Source organism: Lepus europaeus, chromosome X, assembly GCF_033115175.1.
Source record: "Lepus europaeus isolate LE1 chromosome X, mLepTim1.pri, whole genome shotgun sequence".
Taxonomy (NCBI): domain Eukaryota; kingdom Metazoa; phylum Chordata; class Mammalia; order Lagomorpha; family Leporidae; genus Lepus; species Lepus europaeus.
In genome coordinates, this window is record NC_084850.1 from 35,821,600 (window position 1) to 35,840,332 (window position 18,733).

General features: G+C 36.9%; 1 protein-coding gene across 3 annotated transcripts in view; it reads left to right on the forward strand.

Moving 5' to 3' along the window:
* The window catches only part of CUL4B (cullin 4B), a 73,264-nt gene that overhangs the window by 39,024 nt on the left and 15,507 nt on the right, over positions 1-18,733 (forward strand). For all 3 annotated transcript variants that reach the window (XM_062182887.1, XM_062182889.1, XM_062182888.1), the window contains 9 exons: positions 1,089-1,204; positions 12,111-12,214; positions 12,655-12,724; positions 13,865-13,938; positions 14,711-14,873; positions 15,016-15,105; positions 15,398-15,480; positions 16,437-16,504; positions 18,052-18,170. In XM_062182887.1, the coding sequence (XP_062038871.1) occupies positions 1,089-1,204; positions 12,111-12,214; positions 12,655-12,724; positions 13,865-13,938; positions 14,711-14,873; positions 15,016-15,105; positions 15,398-15,480; positions 16,437-16,504; positions 18,052-18,170 (887 nt within the window). The remainder of the gene's footprint in view (positions 1-1,088; positions 1,205-12,110; positions 12,215-12,654; positions 12,725-13,864; positions 13,939-14,710; positions 14,874-15,015; positions 15,106-15,397; positions 15,481-16,436; positions 16,505-18,051; positions 18,171-18,733) is intronic.

Genomic DNA, 18,733 nt, shown 5'->3' on the forward strand with positions numbered 1-18,733 from the left:
GTATTTTCAACTTTAAAAATAAAGAATATACTTTTTATTTCAAGCAGAGAGATATGGTGTTGTTTATTTTTAACCCTTTTTATATCACTTCTCCCATTTGCAGACTCTTCAAGAGTGTTCTTTCTGACTTAAGAGTAGAGCTTTCTGCTTTCTGAAGTGAATATGAATTGCAATTGACTAATGTGTTCATTATTTAGCTTAAATATTTGACTTAATAGCCAAGATTTTTATAAGAAGTGAGCTGTGATCCTAATTGCTTCTGAAAATTGATTTAAGAAATTTTGGTTTTTTCTTCCTCCAAAAAAATTAAAACACATTATTAAGGCATTTTGATGCTTTAAATAAAAGTTTTTTCCACTCACTGATGGCCAGAGAAGTGTAAAAGCCTAGCATTTCAATGTTTGTTTCTATTCAGAAAATGCTGCATAGTTTGTGGAGTCATTTGGATGTTTGAATTTCTTTTAAAATTTCATTCTACTCATAAATGTAGTTTAAAACCTGAGTTAAAATGTTTTTCTCCGTTTCTGTAGTTTCTGCATAAATTTGGGGATCAAAAAGACCAGGATTAGAATGCCAGACTTGCTGTTGACTAGTTACAGTGACCTTGGGCAAACTTAGCAAATGCTTTCCATCCTCGGATTCCTCAGTTTTGATACTTAGCCTAGGGCATTGTTAGGACGGTAAAGAGGTTTATAAAATTCCTTGCACATAGTAGACATACAATATTTTAAATCTCAGGTACAAAATTCATGTTGACTTAGGTTTTACACATGATGAAATAAGGTCAGGATTGTTAGTTTTTATCTGTCATTCTTGAATTTTTATTTTTTGAAGCAATACGTTCAGTAGGAGAAAAAACCCTCACCTTCAGTTTTAATAGGTGAGTTAAAGTGACTAATAAAATTTGAAATATCAGAATACTGTTTCTTTATACTGAGCTTTAATGCAGTGGTTGCTTTAACATTTAAGTGTAATAGTTATAAAGATCACAGTTTACTTTAAAAACAGTAATGTAATTGTATTTTATGGACCTTCAGTTGCTATATCCTATATGTTGTTTTAATGCCAGCCTTTTATATATCATCTAGATAAGCCTAAATTACCAGAAAACTACACAGATGAAACTTGGCAGAAACTGAAAGAAGCAGTGGAAGCTATTCAGAATAGTACTTCAATTAAGTACAATTTAGAAGAACTCTACCAGGTATGCATTAATGTGATAACTAGGTTTCATTAACATAAATTGAGGTGAGATAATTTGGATTTACTTTCTGAAATAGTGCCTCAAATACACTTTTGCCTCTTTCCTAATTACAATTTCTTGATGCACTCCTTTTTACAATCAGACCTTATACTCATAAACTGAGTACAGTCATATTGGTTATAAGCCCACCCTATAGTATCAGTGGTATAAATTGAACTTATACCAGTATGACCTGGACTCTCCTAAATAAGTTTCAGTTTGGTACACGTTGATATAATTGAGATTTTTACCCATAATGGAATTTTGTAGGGTAGATCCCAAAGTGATTTATGGTGACATGTCACTCTTCTGTTATGATAATTCTTGCTTAGTTGTTTTTAGGAAAAGCCTCAAGACATGCAGATGTCCTTCACATCCTTTAGTCTACCTCTTTATTTGTAGCATTTTGCCACTTTTTTTTTTTTTTTTTTTTTTTTGCTCTGCATGTTTGTCTTATCTCCTGTGCCCAGATAGGAGCAGCAGGTTGTAGCCTAGCAATATAGTCTGAGGCTCAGATTTGGAGATTTTTTTGCTTACAAATAAGTCTTTAAATTTGAAATGTTTAAATGTAATACCAAGGGCAGCTCTTGATTTAGACTTCTTGCTACACAGAGATTTTTTGCCTACTGTGTTTTGACACATACAACCAATTCAAGAATTTTCCATTTATAGTGTCAGCAGTTTGATATTAAAAAATACTTCTCAGTTCAATTGCTTAAGTTAATGAGTATCATGTAAAAATTATATTGGTACAATTTATCAGTATTTGTAATATTCACATTTTAGTTGGAGGGGTAAAAGGGTGATAGTTGAATCCTGGATGAGAAGTCAAAAAAGTTTTGGGATCTGGTTTTCTCTGCTGTTGCCCTTGTGATCTTGGGCAAGGTAATAAACTCCTCACAGGAGAAAGAATACCTACCTGCCTTTTCTACATCTCAGAGTTGCTTATAATAACCAAGTAAGACATTTGTAAAAAACACCTTGAAGAACACTATGATATATAAATATGAAGGTACTTCAAAAAGTTCATGGAAAATGGAAATAAGAGTTTATTTTGGTGCAAAAAAATTGAAATCCACACATAGTTTTCTTATAATACACATTTTGCCATAAACTGAAGCCAGGATTCTGGAACTCAATCCAGGTCTGCCACATGGGTAGCAGAGACTCAAGTACTTGAGCCATCATCTAATTTCCTCCCAGAGGCATCATCAAGAAGCTGGATGGGAAGCCAAGTAGCCAGGACTCAAACCAGGCACTCCTCAATGGGATGCATGCATCCCACATTGGAGGCTGAGCTGCACCACAATACTTGTTCCCTTTAATCTATTTTCTATGAACTTTTTGAAGCACTGTTGTATAAGATGTTGTTATCACTAGTCAGACTTTCTCATAAGCTACAATATGGCTTTTTCACTTGTAATATGTCAAATTGAGGTTCTGTTGATGTTAAAATTAAGTGAGTCGATATATACAAAACACCCAGAATAATGCTCAACCACAGTAATGATGTAATGTTGTAGGTATTGTGATGCTAAGTAAATGTCAGCTGGTAGTAGTAGTAGTACTAAGGTATTACTTAGGGATAAGCCCACCTCATTTGGCTCTTGTGGTGTATTACATATGTGTGTTTTGGTGTCACATAATAGTAAAAGTATAATTTATAGAATCAGAGTTAGTTGGAAAGTTCTTCAGAGATCATATCATCCTGTGTCTTTGTGTAGTGTGTGTGTGACATGTTCATCTTATATTATTTCATTTAAGCATTACAGAATCTCTTTCTAAAATAGATAAGGTAGTAGATATTATGCCCATGTTATTGGTAAGAATAGTAATCTCAGAGAAGTTGAGTATCCTGTCCAGAGTCATATATTGGTAGAAAAAAAGATTCAAACTGTGATGCTCTGTTCCTATTCCAGTATACCTTCTCTACCCCACTGCCTCACTACTATGCCACATCACTTTGACTATATTGTAGAACAATGTTTGAAGCAATTAAATTACCTTACTTTAGGAAAAAGCTATTATCAAAATAGTACATTTTTTACATGTTCATGTATGTGATACTTACTTGGATCTGCTGGTATATAGTATATAATTTCAATGATGTGTAACTTTATATACTCATATTTCATGTTTATAACATCTTGATCGTAGGTATTAACTTTATTTATTTTTCCTTGAGTGTTTTTCAAGAAGTTTTGATTGAAAATACTTTCCATGATATACTGATGAAATTTTTTGGGTTTCAAGAGATTATAGCTTACATTTTTGTGATTTTGCTTTCTTTTATGTCAGAAGTTTTACTGCTGTGGTTCAGTTGCATTTCTTTAGCTTAAAATCATGAGTGTTAAAAAACTTGACTGTCTGCATTTTTCATAGGACTTTACTCCTTTTGCTATAATAAATTCAAAAACACTTGTTTCTAGCTCTTTTATGGTTTTTGATCTTAATTTTATAAATGCTCCTTTGGATGGATTGGATTGGATTAGTCTCAGAAATATAATTTTGAGATGTTGAAGTTCCAAAAGGAGGTAAAGTTATTTTATACTATCTAAACTTCAGTTGTTTGATTTCAACTTACTGAAACACAATTAAAAAGTACTCTCCTGAAATTGAAATAATATAGTAATAGGTACGTATATAAAACAAAGTTCTCCAAACACCTACCCAACCCTCTTTCCCAGATGTAAAACTTGTTGGCATATCTCTATCCAGAACATTCTTCAGTATGAATAATCATCTTCCTTTATATCTTAAGTATGGGGGAGCCATCTTTGTGGTGTAGCAGGTTAAGCCGCCACCTGGGACACTGGCATCTCGTATGAGCACCTCCTGTCCCAACTGCTCCACTTCTGTTCCAGCTGCCTGCTGGTGGCCTGGGAAAAGAGCGGAAGATGGCCCGAGCTTTTGGGCTTCTGCCACCCACATGGAAGACACAGAGGAGGTGCCTGGCCCAGCCCTGGCCGTTATAGCCATTATCTCTCTCTGTCTCTCCTTCTCTTTCTCTTAACTCTGCCTTTCAAATAAATAAATATATCTTAAAAAAGTAAAGCTTAGGTATGGTAGTCCCAAGTATGGGGTTGCAACTTTGAAGTCTTATGAGTGAGACAGTGGTTGATAATGGTTTGGGATTTTTGTTTATTTATGATTGACCACTATGATAGGACTGTGGTTAAATGCACTGACTTTTGAGTTGATCGTCCTGCTTAGAATGGAGATTTGCCACTCAGATAACTTGGGGAAAGTTAATTCTCTAAACTTAGTTTCCTCATTTGCAAAATGGGTACACTAATAGAACTATATCTCAGGGTTGTTTCATTGTAAATAAATTTTGAAAAAAAAAAAGTACTTATAGCCCCTTTTAAAAACTGGTGTTATCAATGCTAATAAATATATATGGGCTTTAAAAAAAGAAATCCTGGGGCCAGCATTGTGACACAGCCAATTTAAGCCACTGCCTGCAACACCAGCATCCCATATTGGGGTACTGGTTTCATTTCCAGCTGCTCTGCTTTTGATCAGGCTTCCTGCTAGTTCACCTGGGAAGGCAGCAGATAATGGCTCAAGTACTTGGGCCACTGCCACCTGTGTGGGAGACCTGGATGGAGTTCTTGGCTCCTGGCTTTGGCCTGGCCCAGACCGGGCTGTTGCTGCTATTTGGGAAGTAAACCAGCAGATGGAGAATTCTCACTGTCTCTCCTCTCTGTCACTCTGACTTTCAAATAAAAAATATTTTTAAAAAGAGAAATCTTGGAGCTGTGGCATAGTAGGTTAAGCCTCCACATGTGGAGCTGGTAACCCATATGGGCACCAGTTCTAATCCCGGCTGCTCCTCTTCTGATCCAGCTCTCTGCTATGGCCTGGGAAAAACAGTAGAGGATGGCCTAAGTGCTTGAGCCCCTGTACCCACATGGGAGACCCAGAGGAAGCTCCTGGCTCCTGGCTTCAGATTGGCCCATCTCTGGCCGTTTGGGGAGTGAACCAGCAGATGGAAGACCTTTCTGTCTGTCTCTCCCTCTGTAACTCTATTTCTCAAGTAAATAAATAAAATTTTGAAGAAAGAAATCTTTATATTTTAAAATTATGTATTATTTTAGAACCCAAATACCGCATGCTTTTAAATTCTTAGATTTTTAATTTATTATGAGGGGGAGGGTAGGTAGGTGTATCTTCCATTAATTTACCCCGCACATGCCTGCAACAGCCAGGGCTGGACCAGGCCAAAGCTAGGAGTCTGGAACTCAACATGGATTTCCCATGTGGATGACAGGGATGCAACTGTTTGAGCCATCAACACTGTCCCTCACAGGGTGTGCATTAGCAAAAAGCTAAAATTGAGAGTGGAGCTGGGTGCTCTGATAGGAGACAGGTGTCCTAAGCAGGGTCCTAACTGTTGCAGCAAATGCCCACTCCCCCATATTTTCAAATTCTAAGTTCACACTAGACCAGAACAGCTTGCTGATGAACAGATTACATTGCAAATATGCTTCAGTAGACACCATTAGTGGAATTGGAAAAAAAAAATAGAACTCTCTAGGAACAGTGTTCCTCTGCAGTTCTTTTTCAAAATGTGTCCTGTTTTTACATACGGTGTCTTACGTTTGGAATTTTGGTGTTGGTGAGTTTATCAATAATGGGAATTCTGATAGGCTTTTTGTGAAATAAACCTTAAATAATCTTTTCTATTAATAATTCATTTATAAATGACCACAAGATGAAGCCACTAGTGCATCTGCCCATTGTAAAAATATGGGTTTTTTTAAGATTTATTTTATTTATTTGAGTTACAGAGAAGTAGTGGCAGAGAGAGAGGTCTTCCATCCGCTGGTTCACTCTCCAGATGGCCGCAACGGCCAGAGCTGTGCCGATCTGAAGCCAGGAGCCAGGAGCTTCTTCCTGGCTTTACCCACTGCACCACAGCACCAGTCCCGAGATTTATTTATTTATTTATTTTTATAAGCAGATAGTAAGTACAGTTGAAGCATTCATAGTCAAGCAGATAACAACTACATTTCATTCCCAGGACAGATGACTCCGTTTTTCTTTTTCTGACCTTGAGAAGGCTTCTACCACAGCTTTAGACATGTCAGTTAGAAAGTGTAGGGGTCAGTGCTGTGGTGTAGTGGGCAAAGCCCACCCCCTCTGCGGTGCTGACATCCCATATGGGCACCGGTTCGAGTCCCAGCTGTTCCACTTCTGATCCACCTCTCTGCTATGGCTTAGGAAAGCAGTAGAGGATGGCCCAGGTCCTTGGACCCTCTACACCCATGTGGGAGACCCAGAAGAAGCTCCTGGCTCCTGGCTTCAGACCGGCCCAGCCCCAGTCGTTACAGCCATTTGGAGAGTGAACCAGCAATGGAAGACTAAAAATCTGGTTGTTTAAGCAGTTGGTGGATATAGGACAGCAGTTAAAAATCTTAGTACTGTTGAAGACTAGCTATTGGGTTCTCTGTAAGTTTGCCTGTTGTCACCCTGTTGATGTATCAAGCTTAGTCTGGTACATGTTATTTATTTCTGCTCTTTTTACTGAATTGTTAATCAGTACTATCACTGCTATTTTAAAAATATACAATTACAGATTCTTAGTTCTTTTTTTTTTAAAGATTTATTTATTTATTTGAAAGAGTTACACAGAGAGAGGAGTGGTAGAGTGGGGAGGTCCTCCATCTTCTGGTTCACTCCCCAGCTGCACTGATCCTAAACCAGGAGCCAGGAGCCAGGAGCCTCCTCCAGGTCTCCCACATGGGTTCAGGGGCCCAAATACTTGAGCCATCTTCTACTGCTTTCCCAGGCCATAGCAGCGAGCTGGATTGGAAGTGGAGCAGCCAGGTCTCAAACCAGCGCCCATATGGGATGCCGGTGCTTCAAGCCAGGGCGTTAACTTGCTGTGCCACAGCGCCAGCCCCAGATTCTTAGTTCTTGATAATTTTCAGTCTTATTGGAGGAGAAGAATTGGGATTTGGAGGATCTTTAAAAAGATAGTTTTATTTGAAGGACTTTGAAAACTATCTAGAATGTATGTAATACAAATAGGTGCCTGTGAGTCAGGAGGTTATTTTAGTAATAATTACACTAGACCAAACTCCATAGATTTCCAAAGTGTTTATTTAGCGAAATGTAATATAGTATATTTTTAAAAGGACAATTCAAAGATCTAGAGTAAAATAGAGCTTATCTCACACTCCTAAGTGGTGATTTAACACTTCCTATTAGTTTTTCTATCCCAGTACCTAACAAGATGCAGAGTACATAACAAATACTTACTATTTGTTGAATCAGTTGTTTGCTATGCGCAGAGCTAGATAGGCACCTTGCATAGATACACTTAGTCCTAGCTCCTAAGGTGTTTATATTTTAGTAGTTTCATACAGTTGGTTATTTGTGACCAATACATTTCTTTTTTTTAAACTTTTTTAAAAACTTTTATTTAATGAATATAAATTTCCAAAGTACAGCTTATGGATTACAATGGCTTCCCCCCATAACTTCCCTCCCACCCACAACCCTCCCCTCTCCCACTCCCTCTCCCCTTCCATTCACATCAAGATTCATTTTCAATTCTCTTTATATACAGAAGATCAGTTTAGCATATATTAAGTAAAGATTTCAACAGTTTGCACCCACATAGGAAACAAAGTGAAAAATACTGTTTGAGTATTAGTTATAGCATTAAATCACAATGTACAGCACATTAAGGACAGAGATCCTACATGAGGAGTAAGTGCACAGTGACTCCTGTTGTTGACTTAACAAATTGACACTCTTGTTTATGGCATCAGTAATCACCCTAGGCTCTTATCATGAGTTGCCAAGGCTATGGAAGCCTTTTGAGTTCACCAACTCTGATCATATTTAGAGAAGGTCCTAGTCAAAGTGGAAGTTCTCTCCTCCCTTCAGAGAAAGGTACCTCCTTCTTTGATGACCTGTTCTTTCCACTGGGATCTCACTCATGGAGATCTTTCATTTAGGTCATTTTTTTTTTCTTTTTGGCCAGAGTGTCTTGGCTTTCCATGCCTGAAATACTCTCATGGGCTTTTCAGCCAGATCCAAATGCCTTAAGGGCTGATTCTGAGGCCAAGGTGCTGTTTAGGACATCTGCCATTCTATGAGTCTGCTGCATATCTTGCTTCCCATGTTGGATCATTCTCTACTTTTTCATTCCATCAGTTAGTATTAACAGACACTAGTCTTGTTTATGTGATCCCTTTGACACTTAATCCTATCATTATGATCAGTTATGAACTGAAACTGATCACTTTGACTAGTGAGATGGCATTGGTACATGCCACCTTGATGGGATTGAATTGGAATTCCCAGGCACATTTCTAACTACCATTTGGGGCAAGTCTGATTGAGCATGTCCCAAACTGTACATCTCCTCCCTCTCTTATTCCCACTCTTATATTTAACAGGGATCACTTTTAGTTAAATTTAAACACCTAAGAATAATTGTGTGTTAAAAAGTTCAACCAATAGTATTAACTAGAACAAAAAAATACTAAAAGGGGTAAGGCATTAAGTTGATCATCAACAGTGATGACAAAGGCTGATCAAGTCACTGTTTCTCATAGTGTCCATTTCACTTCAACAGGTTTCCTTTTTTGTGATTGGTTAGTTGTCACCTATCGGGGAGAACATATGATATTTGTCCCTTTGGGACTGGCTTATTTCACTCAGCATGACCTAGGCACTTGGTCAGCATGGTAATTTTTGCAATGTGCTTTTTGCTGGAATTTAAATGACTTAAATAAAAGTAAATGATTCTAGGAAAATAATACAGAAAATACATTAGTGGTTTCCTGATGGTCATTTGTAACCAATACTTTTCAAAAATAGAAGCTATCAGAGTATATGACACATAGTACTGCTTTTTAGTTCATGAAGATACTGTTCCAGTTATATGCATTTTGTGTACAATGGATTGTGACGTAAAATGTATTCTTTACTGTAGCTTGGGTGAAAAAGTTTTGGAAGTCAACTATTTTAAGTACACATGACTACTCCAAACAATCCTTGCTCAAAAGTGAGAGATGCAGAGTGCTTCAGCTCTACGTTATGTGGAAGATTATAATTAGATGTAAACACTAAAATTATAAGACTGAGCCTTGAATACCATGCAAAGAAGTGTGGTGGGGAAGATAGAGTTTTATTAGGGGAGGCAAGTATTTAAGCTTTTAAAATACTTAATGTATTTGTTTCAAAGCCCAAAATGTACTGTGTCTGTATTTGTGTGTTACTGAGCATGAAATGAAAACTACTTCCATCTCATCTTCTAACACCCCAGCTAGTTCCCCTTTTATCAGATATTATTATTTTTTTGGATTGCTTTCCAGAGATATTTTATGTATGTAAAAACAATGCCGTATGTTTTCATTCATTTCCCCCTTTAAAATAAATGATCACAGACCATGCGCCAAACACTTCTATCCTTTGCCTTTTTTTATACCTGTTAGGGAATTTCTTTACAGTACTACACGAGAGTTTGAAGAAAGGCTGCTGAGGAAGGAAAATTATTAGCTCTGGTCCACATGTTAAAAAAGCAATTGAGGCTCAGATGAAGAAGCGTGCTCCCTTCCAAACTGATCTTCAAAACTCACCTTAGATGTCCCTGCCTTTCTTGTCTTGAGCTTCATAAATCATCCTCCAACTAAATACAGGTGAAGCTGTATGCAAATAAAGCCCAGCTTACTCCTCTGTTTCTCATGATTACCCTTAGCGCTTTATCCATTTCCCTGTGGATCTTTGAGATCACCTCTTTACCTTTGCCCTGAAAGGTTTTCCTGACTTCTCCTTCCCTAAGGGCTGATTAGGGGCTTTATCTGTCTGCTTATTCCCATCTTAGCACTTAGCACACACTATTGTAATTACCTGTTTTCTGGCCACACTGTAAGCCCACATTGCTGATTGTGGTAGATACATTCACTTTTTGAATATTTAATATGTTCTCCTGGTTGAGAGCCCAAAAACTACTAGAGAACTTATAGATAGCCAGATCTCTTTCTATCATAAGAGAAGTCAGGGAGACAGGATATACATGTAAAAAGATAAATAGTATTGACTTAGTTACAAACCAGTGTGTGATAATGATTGCTGTGCATACCATGTGAGTCACTGATTGCTGAAGTAGTTAAGAACAACTTATTGGAAGATGTGAGACCTAGTTGAATAGTAAGAGAATATGGTATCTTGTGTGACAAGATAAATATTTTGAGAACTGTTTCATGGTTGAAAGGGGAACACAGCAGAAGGAAATGGGATAAATAGAACTTTAAGAAATACTGGAAATAGGAAATGTGGAGAAGATGAAGTATGCACTAAGTCACATGACATTCTAAGCAAGGAAGTGAAAAATGCTGAGAAAAATAGATCATTCAAAAGAAACACCTAGATACAGTGAGAGGAAGGAGGGCATTTCATAGAAGACCAGTGTGAACGTAGAGGCACATGAAATAAATACACCCTTAGGCATTTGTGGCCCAGATCCAAGTCCTGTGGAAAGTGACTGGAGGAGACTCAGCCTACAGTCAGCTGCTGAATCTAATTGGCTTACTGTTTCCTGTTGAGGTGTGGCTTCTTCCCTCCAATGGTGTGAGCCATTTCTTTCAAGCTTTCTTTTCATGAGCTAATTTATTTATTGGACCTGCATACTGGAATTCAACTTCCAACTACATATTTACAAAATTCCACTCTAACCAACAGAACTTGGATACCCCCCCCCCCCGAGTCCATTTTAATGGAATTTGTGCCTTCTGTTATGGTGAGAAAGGAATCCTAGTGTTATACAAAATTATTACCAGTTGGAAATATAGATTATATCAGAGTTCACCCAGAGAGTTTTACCAAGCCTATTGTTTTAAATTTGAAAATCTTTTGATAACACATAACAGAAAACTCAGTGAAATCTGAAGCTTGTCCTTTTGTGATCTGAGTATAAAAGAAGACCAATTCAAAAGAAGTGAAAAATAGTCATTTCTTTCATAATTAATGTTTAGTTAGTTGTATACTTCTGTATTTATTTATCTGTCTTTAGACTGAAAAGTTGGAGAAAATTCCTTAGTATTTCATTGTTTCATACTCATAATACTGCTAGCAATAATGTCTGCTTTGTTCTATTCAGGAAAACCCAAGAAAGTATAATCTTTAATACAATTATAGGGGCCAGTGCTGTGGCGCAGCGGGTTAAAGCCCTGGCCTGCGGTGCCGGCACCCCATATGGGCACCAGTTCGAGACCCGGCAGCTCCACTTCCCATCCAGCTCTGCTATGGCGTGGGAAAGCAGTAGAAGATGGCCCAAATCCTTGGGCCCCTGAACCCACATTGGAGACCCGGAAGAAGCTCCTGGCTCCTGGTTTCGGATCGGCACAGCTCTGGTCGTTGGCGGCCATCTGGGGAGTGAACCAGCTGATAGAAGACCTCTCTCTCTGTCTCACCTCTCTAACTCTGTCTTTCAAATAAATAAAGTAAATCTTAAAAAATTACAATTATAGTAAAATATAACAATTGGTGGCATTATTTTAAAAATAAAATTGGAGATTCAAGTTAATTGTGAAAATAATTAACATTTTTAATAACAAGATAACTTTCATAGGTAGCAATTGCTGTAATTGAATGTCTTCACAGGGGAGAACTTGGCTTGATTCCATCCATCTTTAACCTATACAGCTGTAGTATGTTATTGGTGACGAAGAAGTTGCCCACCAACATGGATATATTTTGTTGCTTTTACCCTGTGTCTTAAATGGGTGAATAACCCCTTTTAACAAGCAGATGTGATAGAAATATCAAAGCAATTAGGAACTTAATGTAAATAATTGAGTCCTGTTCACTGTTCTTTCCTTGAGAAAATGTCTGTTTAATATTGCAGGCTGTAGAAAATCTCTGTTCTTACAAGATTTCTGCAAACTTGTACAAACAGCTGAGACAGATTTGTGAAGATCACATCAAAGCACAAATTCATCAGTTCAGAGAATATCCTTTTAAAAACAATAAAATCTTCTATTATCTTCTTCCTCCCTGTCCTTCACTACTTAACCCAGCTTGAAGTAGATTTTCTGCACTTTGTATATTTTTGTTCTTTGTGTTTCTCAGAAAAAAAAAAACAGTTTTTGACTTTCTCAGTTTTAGAATCCAAATCTACATGTGGTATTTGTGTTAATAAGATGTCCATATGTCTTTACTGTTTTGCCCTAACAGATATCCATTTCAAAGGGAAATTGTAAAGTAAGAACATAATGCTTAGTTACACTTGAGACTTATGTTTAAGGTGCTCTTTTAGTGGAATCTAAATTTTTTTTTACAGTATAAGAAAAACAGCATTTTGTTCTGTAATTGATGTTTAGCTTTGTGCTTTTACATTGTGTAGATTACTTGTACTAAGCACTTTAAAGTATCCTTAACATATATCTCATGGATTCATTGGATAGTGTTCTTTTCCTAAAGAAGATTGATAGATGCTGGCAGAACCATTGCAGACAAATGGTAAGCTGGAAAAGTTACATTGAAGTCAAACACTGCAGTTAAAAAACACCCAAACTTCTTCAGATACAGGAATATTAATTTTAAAAGCTTGCAGTAGAGAGACTGCCTTAATACCTGCTCTTTTTCTGAATTGGAAACCAATTTTGTTGTGTTTTTGTATTTTAAAACTACAAGTTAACAGGTATAGTAGCACTTCAGAATGACTTGTACCTTAGGATCATTTTCATTTGTGACACACTTGAACAAAAAAGTATTTATTTCATTAAAAGATTACATTTTGTTTGTGACTATTGCCAAGTATCCTGTCTGCTATTTGATTACCTGGGAAAGTGCCGGATGGTGTTTTGGTTTATTCAGGTCACAATGTTTTCGCTTCTCCCTAGTCTGATAGTAGTTTATACCTTATATTCTGCAAATTAAAATCTTAAAGTCACCTATTCCCTCCCCCCCAAAATACCAGATGTGCAATTTAAATCAGTGTCACCTTTGTTACTATTGTGAAGGAAGAATTGTATGAATCTCCCCTTGATTACATTTTTATTTTCGATTATTTCACAAGTAGCAAAAAGGCCAGAGGGCCATTTTTTAAGTGTTTCTATTTTAGAAACCCCAACAAGGATTAAAACAGGGCAGGTGCTGGCATTGTGGCAGTGTGGACTGAGTGTCTGTGATGATGCCAGCTTCTTGTATTGGAGTTCGAGCCCTGGCTGCTCCATTTCCCATCCATCTCCCTGCTAATACACTTGGGAAAGCAGCAGAAGATGGCGCCCTTGGGCTACTGCACCCACGTGGGACACTCAGATGAACTTCTAGCCTCTTGACTTCAGCATGGTCCAACCCCATCCTTTGCAGCCACTTGGGGAGTAAACCAGCAGATGGAAGATCTCTCTGAAAGAGTCTCTCCCTCATTTACTGCCTCACTCCCTCTCTTGCTGTCACTCTGCCTGTTGAATGAATCTATCTTTTTTAAAAAGACAACAGTTTAAAGAAAATGGTATGGGCATATTCTCAGGTAGATGTATTTGTCTTTATGGTTCATCTTAGTAGTTCAGTTATATATGAATGAATGCTTCAGTTTATTATTTAAATATTTTAAATTGAAAAAAGTACATAAAACTTGATTTTTTTTCCCATTGACAGATCATGATCAGGAGCATCTTTTTGTTTCTGGATAGAACTTACGTTCTTCAGAATTCAATGCTGCCCTCCATTTGGTAAGGATGCCAGAAAAATGTTATGAAAAGATGTGTCACAAATAATGGTCAAATCTTAATTACACAAAGAGAGTGAACAAACCGGTGCTGTGAATATTCTCTTGAAAATTCATATTTGGTTTCTAGCCTTTTATTTATAGTTTTATTTTCTTAATGCTATTTGCCTGTTCTGATATTGAAGATAGCTAACATTTCCTAACATTTATGGAATTTTTGTTAACCAAGAGGATTCAAGTTTCCTCTGGAATATCTGTGAATATGAATCATTTTGCTGTTGGTTGGCAGGAGTTTACTCATTTTCTTTTAACATTATTATGGAAAAGTCCATGTATACACGAAAGTAAGAGTAGTATAATGAACTCTTCCCTTACCACATGCCTAATATAGACCTACAGCAGTGATCAGAGTTCATTGATACTTTTGAGTTTGGAAGCCAGTTAATAAATGACCAAATAACCTTTCAGTACTAATACAGTGAAAATTATTCTTTTATTTTACCGAGGAAGAAATCTACCAGAGGAAATAATATAACAAAACTTAGTTATAGATGAAGACAGGAATTTAATTTCGGTTCTCATTAAAGGCAAAATGAGCTTCCTATATGGTTTAATCTCATAATGTTATTCAAAATTAAATGTATAGATTTTATCCTTTTTCAATTGTTGCTATAAATCCTGGAACCATAATTAACATGTTGTAAGAACTTCAGCAAGATTCTTTAGGAGTGGTGGTGTTGTAAATTAATTTAAATTATATTTGGTTTTTGTTTTAGGGACATGGGACTGGAGTTATTTAGGGCACATATTATAAGTGATCAGAAAGTCCAGAATAAGACAATTGATGGCATTCTTCTCTTGATTGAGAGGGAAAGGAATGGTGAAGCAATTGATAGAAGTTTACTCCGAAGCCTTTTAAGTATGCTCTCTGATTTACAAGTAAGTTAACCACTTCACTTACTACACATTTGAATTCTGTCCCTGGTTTGATATCTAAAAACCGAATTCGTAGAGTTGTTCACATATAGGGCATTCAATAAATAATTATTGAATAAATATTATTTTGTTCTCCCCCTTCCAGATTTATCAAGATTCTTTTGAACAACGATTTTTGGAAGAAACTAACCGACTCTATGCAGCTGAAGGCCAAAAATTAATGCAAGAAAGAGAGGTATTTAAAAATCATGATTAATAAATCCATTATCTCTTCAGTAGACCTTGTTTTGTAGTATATAAGCTTCTATTTGCATTTATCTTCCCAACATTCTGTTGGTCTTCCCTCACTTGGGTGCTCCTTTCTTTTCTTAAAGGCCAGAATTCTGGATTATAAACTCTACCTATAATTTTACATATGATTCAACCATGTCACATTTGATAGGGCTGCTACCAGGATCTTTTGGACTTGAAATTTTCTGAATGATTTATGAGGAGGAGAACAATAATATAAAAAACTATCTTTGTAGGTTCCTGAATATCTTCATCATGTTAACAAACGTCTAGAAGAAGAAGCAGACAGACTTATTACGTACTTAGATCAGACTACACAGTAAGTATACATATTCAGCTTAATAGTTTTAAACTGTTCTTCAGTTACTTGAGGCATTTTAGAAACCTTAGACACGTTAGTAACTATTTTAAGATTTTTTAACTATTGTTTTCATAATGCAAACTTAAGGCTAGATTTTCTGTAGCTAATTAGATTTAATCAAGGGTTTCATTATTGTCTGTGTTTTTAAAATGTAACTTAAAAATATTATTAGAAACTAATGTGATCTTTAAAATCTTTAGGCCAAATAAAATTCAATGGGTGTTCATAGAATAGGCTATTTCTGTGCTTGCTCTTTTTAAAGATTTATTTATTTAAAAGGCAGAGTTAGAAGAAGAGTCAGAGAAAGAGACCTTCCATCTGCTGGTTCTCGCCCCAGATGGCTGCAACAGCTGGGGCTGAGCCAGGCCAAAGCCAAGAGCATGGAGCTTCCTCCGGGTCTTCCAGTTGGGTGGCAGAGACCCAAACGCTTGGGCCATCTTCCACTGCTTTTCCCAGGCCACCAGCAGAGAGCTGTATTGGAAGTGGAGCAGCTGGGACATGAACCAGTGCCCGAATGGGAATGCTGGTATTACAGGCTGCAGCTTAACCCACTGTGCTACAATGCCAACCCCTCTGTGCTTTCTTAACTGTTAACAACCAAGGAATTCCTGTAAACAGCATAGATAACTTTGCTTCCTACCAAAAGCAGAGAAACTTGGAAAAAGCCAGCCATGGCAATCCCATGGAGATATTTATTTCATTATGTAAACGAAATTCTGAAATAATGCAGTTTTCCTTCTAGGCATGCAGTAGAGTAACTCTGAGTGCTTATTAATTTATACCTAGGATAGGAATGTTGAAATTAACATAAAATGAGTTATTTGACCCACCAGGTCAAATAACTTCACCAGGAAAAGCTTTACATTTTCAAGAAAGTCAACTGTCAATAATTCTAAACTTTTTTTTCCTTTTAGGAAATCATTAATTGCTACTGTAGAGAAACAACTTCTAGGGGAACACTTAACAGCAATTCTTCAGAAAGGTAATTGACAATTTGTAAATAAGAGGTTACTTTTTAAATACTAGTGACAAACAAGTAGGGAATTAAAAAATGTCCTTTTAATTAAAAAAAAAGATTTATTTGAAAGATAGTGATGAAGAGAGAATGTGCATGTACACACATATTGATAGATCTTCTATCCACTGGTTCACTCCCCAAATAGCCACAACAGCCAGGTCTGGCCAGGATGAAGCCGGGTGCCAGAAACTCTATCCAGATCTCTTACATGGGTGACAGGAGCCCAAGTGCTTGGGCCATCACCTGCTGCCTACCAGGCACAATAGCAGGAAGCTGGATCTGAAGTGTGGAGTAGCCGTGACTAACCAGACATTCTTATGTGGAATGTAGGATTCCCAAGCCATGGTTTAACCCTCTGTACCACAATGCCCACCTATTTCCCATTTAATGGCAGGTGTCAGTATTTGTGAGGATAGACATAACCCTTTCTCCCTATTCATTGCAGTCAACTTTCTGAAGTGTCAATTTCTGTATTTGAAAACTACAGGGACTGAGAAGAGCGTGTCCACTAACACAAAAGAAACAACATGGGGAGCAAGTTTTTGGCCAAGTGTGCACCTCCCATGTCAGAGTACCTGGAATTGATTCTGATTCCAGTTTCCTATTAATACATACCCTGGGAGTGAAGGCAGTGGTGATGACTCAAGTAATTGGGTTCCTGCCACCCATGTGGGAGATCCAGCCATTGCTGCCATTTGGGGAACCCGCAAATAGGAAGATATGAGAGAGAGATGGAGAGGAGTCTCTCTTTCTCCTCTCTGTTTCTCTGCCCTTCAAAAAAATAATTGATTTGAAAAAAAAAAAACACTGAGAATTTAAGAACTTGACTTAATATGTAAGACTACAGTAAAGACATTCCTTTTTGCACTGAATTTTTTTGTTCATGGCAATAAAACTAAGCACTTTTAACCTTGAGTGATCTTAGAGTATACTTTGAGTTTATTTTGCCAGTCTAACAAATAGAAAAAGTGTACCTTTTTCTTGATCTTACTTTTTGTATAAAATGGGTATATTTAGAAATTTAATGCAGTCCCACTATTAGTGCATTCTAAAAATCAAATATGAAGCATCATTTAAACTCTCTATGCATGATATGTATATGATATATCTTTTGATATATCAAAGGCCATACTCAGTACTCAAATATATTATTTAGAGTAATGTCAGAGGTAATATGTAACACCATATATGAGGTATTTATAATTTATGGAAGCACTTTAAATAAATTTGTTTATACATTTGATCTGTCATGCTAAATGGCCCAAACCATTATGAAATCAACTATTTTTATTTTTATAGTGACTAAAGTAGCTGTATTTACATTTCACCTAGAAAGATGATTGTCTATTTGGGTTTAATTCAAAGAAAATCTCTGCAACTCACATACAGACTAGTCATAGTTAAGACCACTATCACAGTAATTTTAACTTAAATGGCAATAAGATATCTGACAATTTTGTTCACATCCTTGTTTGCTATATTTTAATGCCAAAATCTGTGTAAACATTCAGGTTTAAATAACCTCCTTGATGAAAACCGAATTCAAGATTTGTCTCTGCTGTATCAGCTCTTCAGTAGAGTTCGAGGTGGCGTTCAGGTTCTCTTGCAACAGTGGATTGAGTACATCAAGGTATTAACAATCTACCTGTGGTTTTCCTTTCTAATGGCTTATAATCTATATACCCCCAGGGCATGTGTTAGCAAGTATTAGCTGCAACTATTTTAAGTAATGGAGTTTTGATTTTTAATTAAAAAGTCATGGAAATGTTGAGAACTGTCAGCCTGAAAATGATAGTGTGGCCAATCAGCAATAAAACCTGATTGAAGTCTGATGTGATTTCTAGCATCAACACTTAATTCCACAATGATTGTGGAAAAAGAAAGGACTTTGTTTCAACCCCCAAATTTCTCTCCTTTAATCTCACACTGAAGCCTGATCATTATTTTTTTATTTTGTTAAATATTTATTTGAAAAGCAGAGCTACAGGGTGGGAAAGAGAGAAGGAGAGAGAGAGATATTCAGTCTAATGGTTAACTCCCTAAATGGCTGCAATGGCCAGGGCTGGGCCAGACTGAAGCCAGGAGCCCAGAGCGCCTTCCCAGTTTCCCATGTGGGTGCACGGGTCAAAGCATTTGGGCCATCTGTTGCTGCTTCCCCAGGTGCATTATCAGGGAGCTGGATAGGAAGTGAGC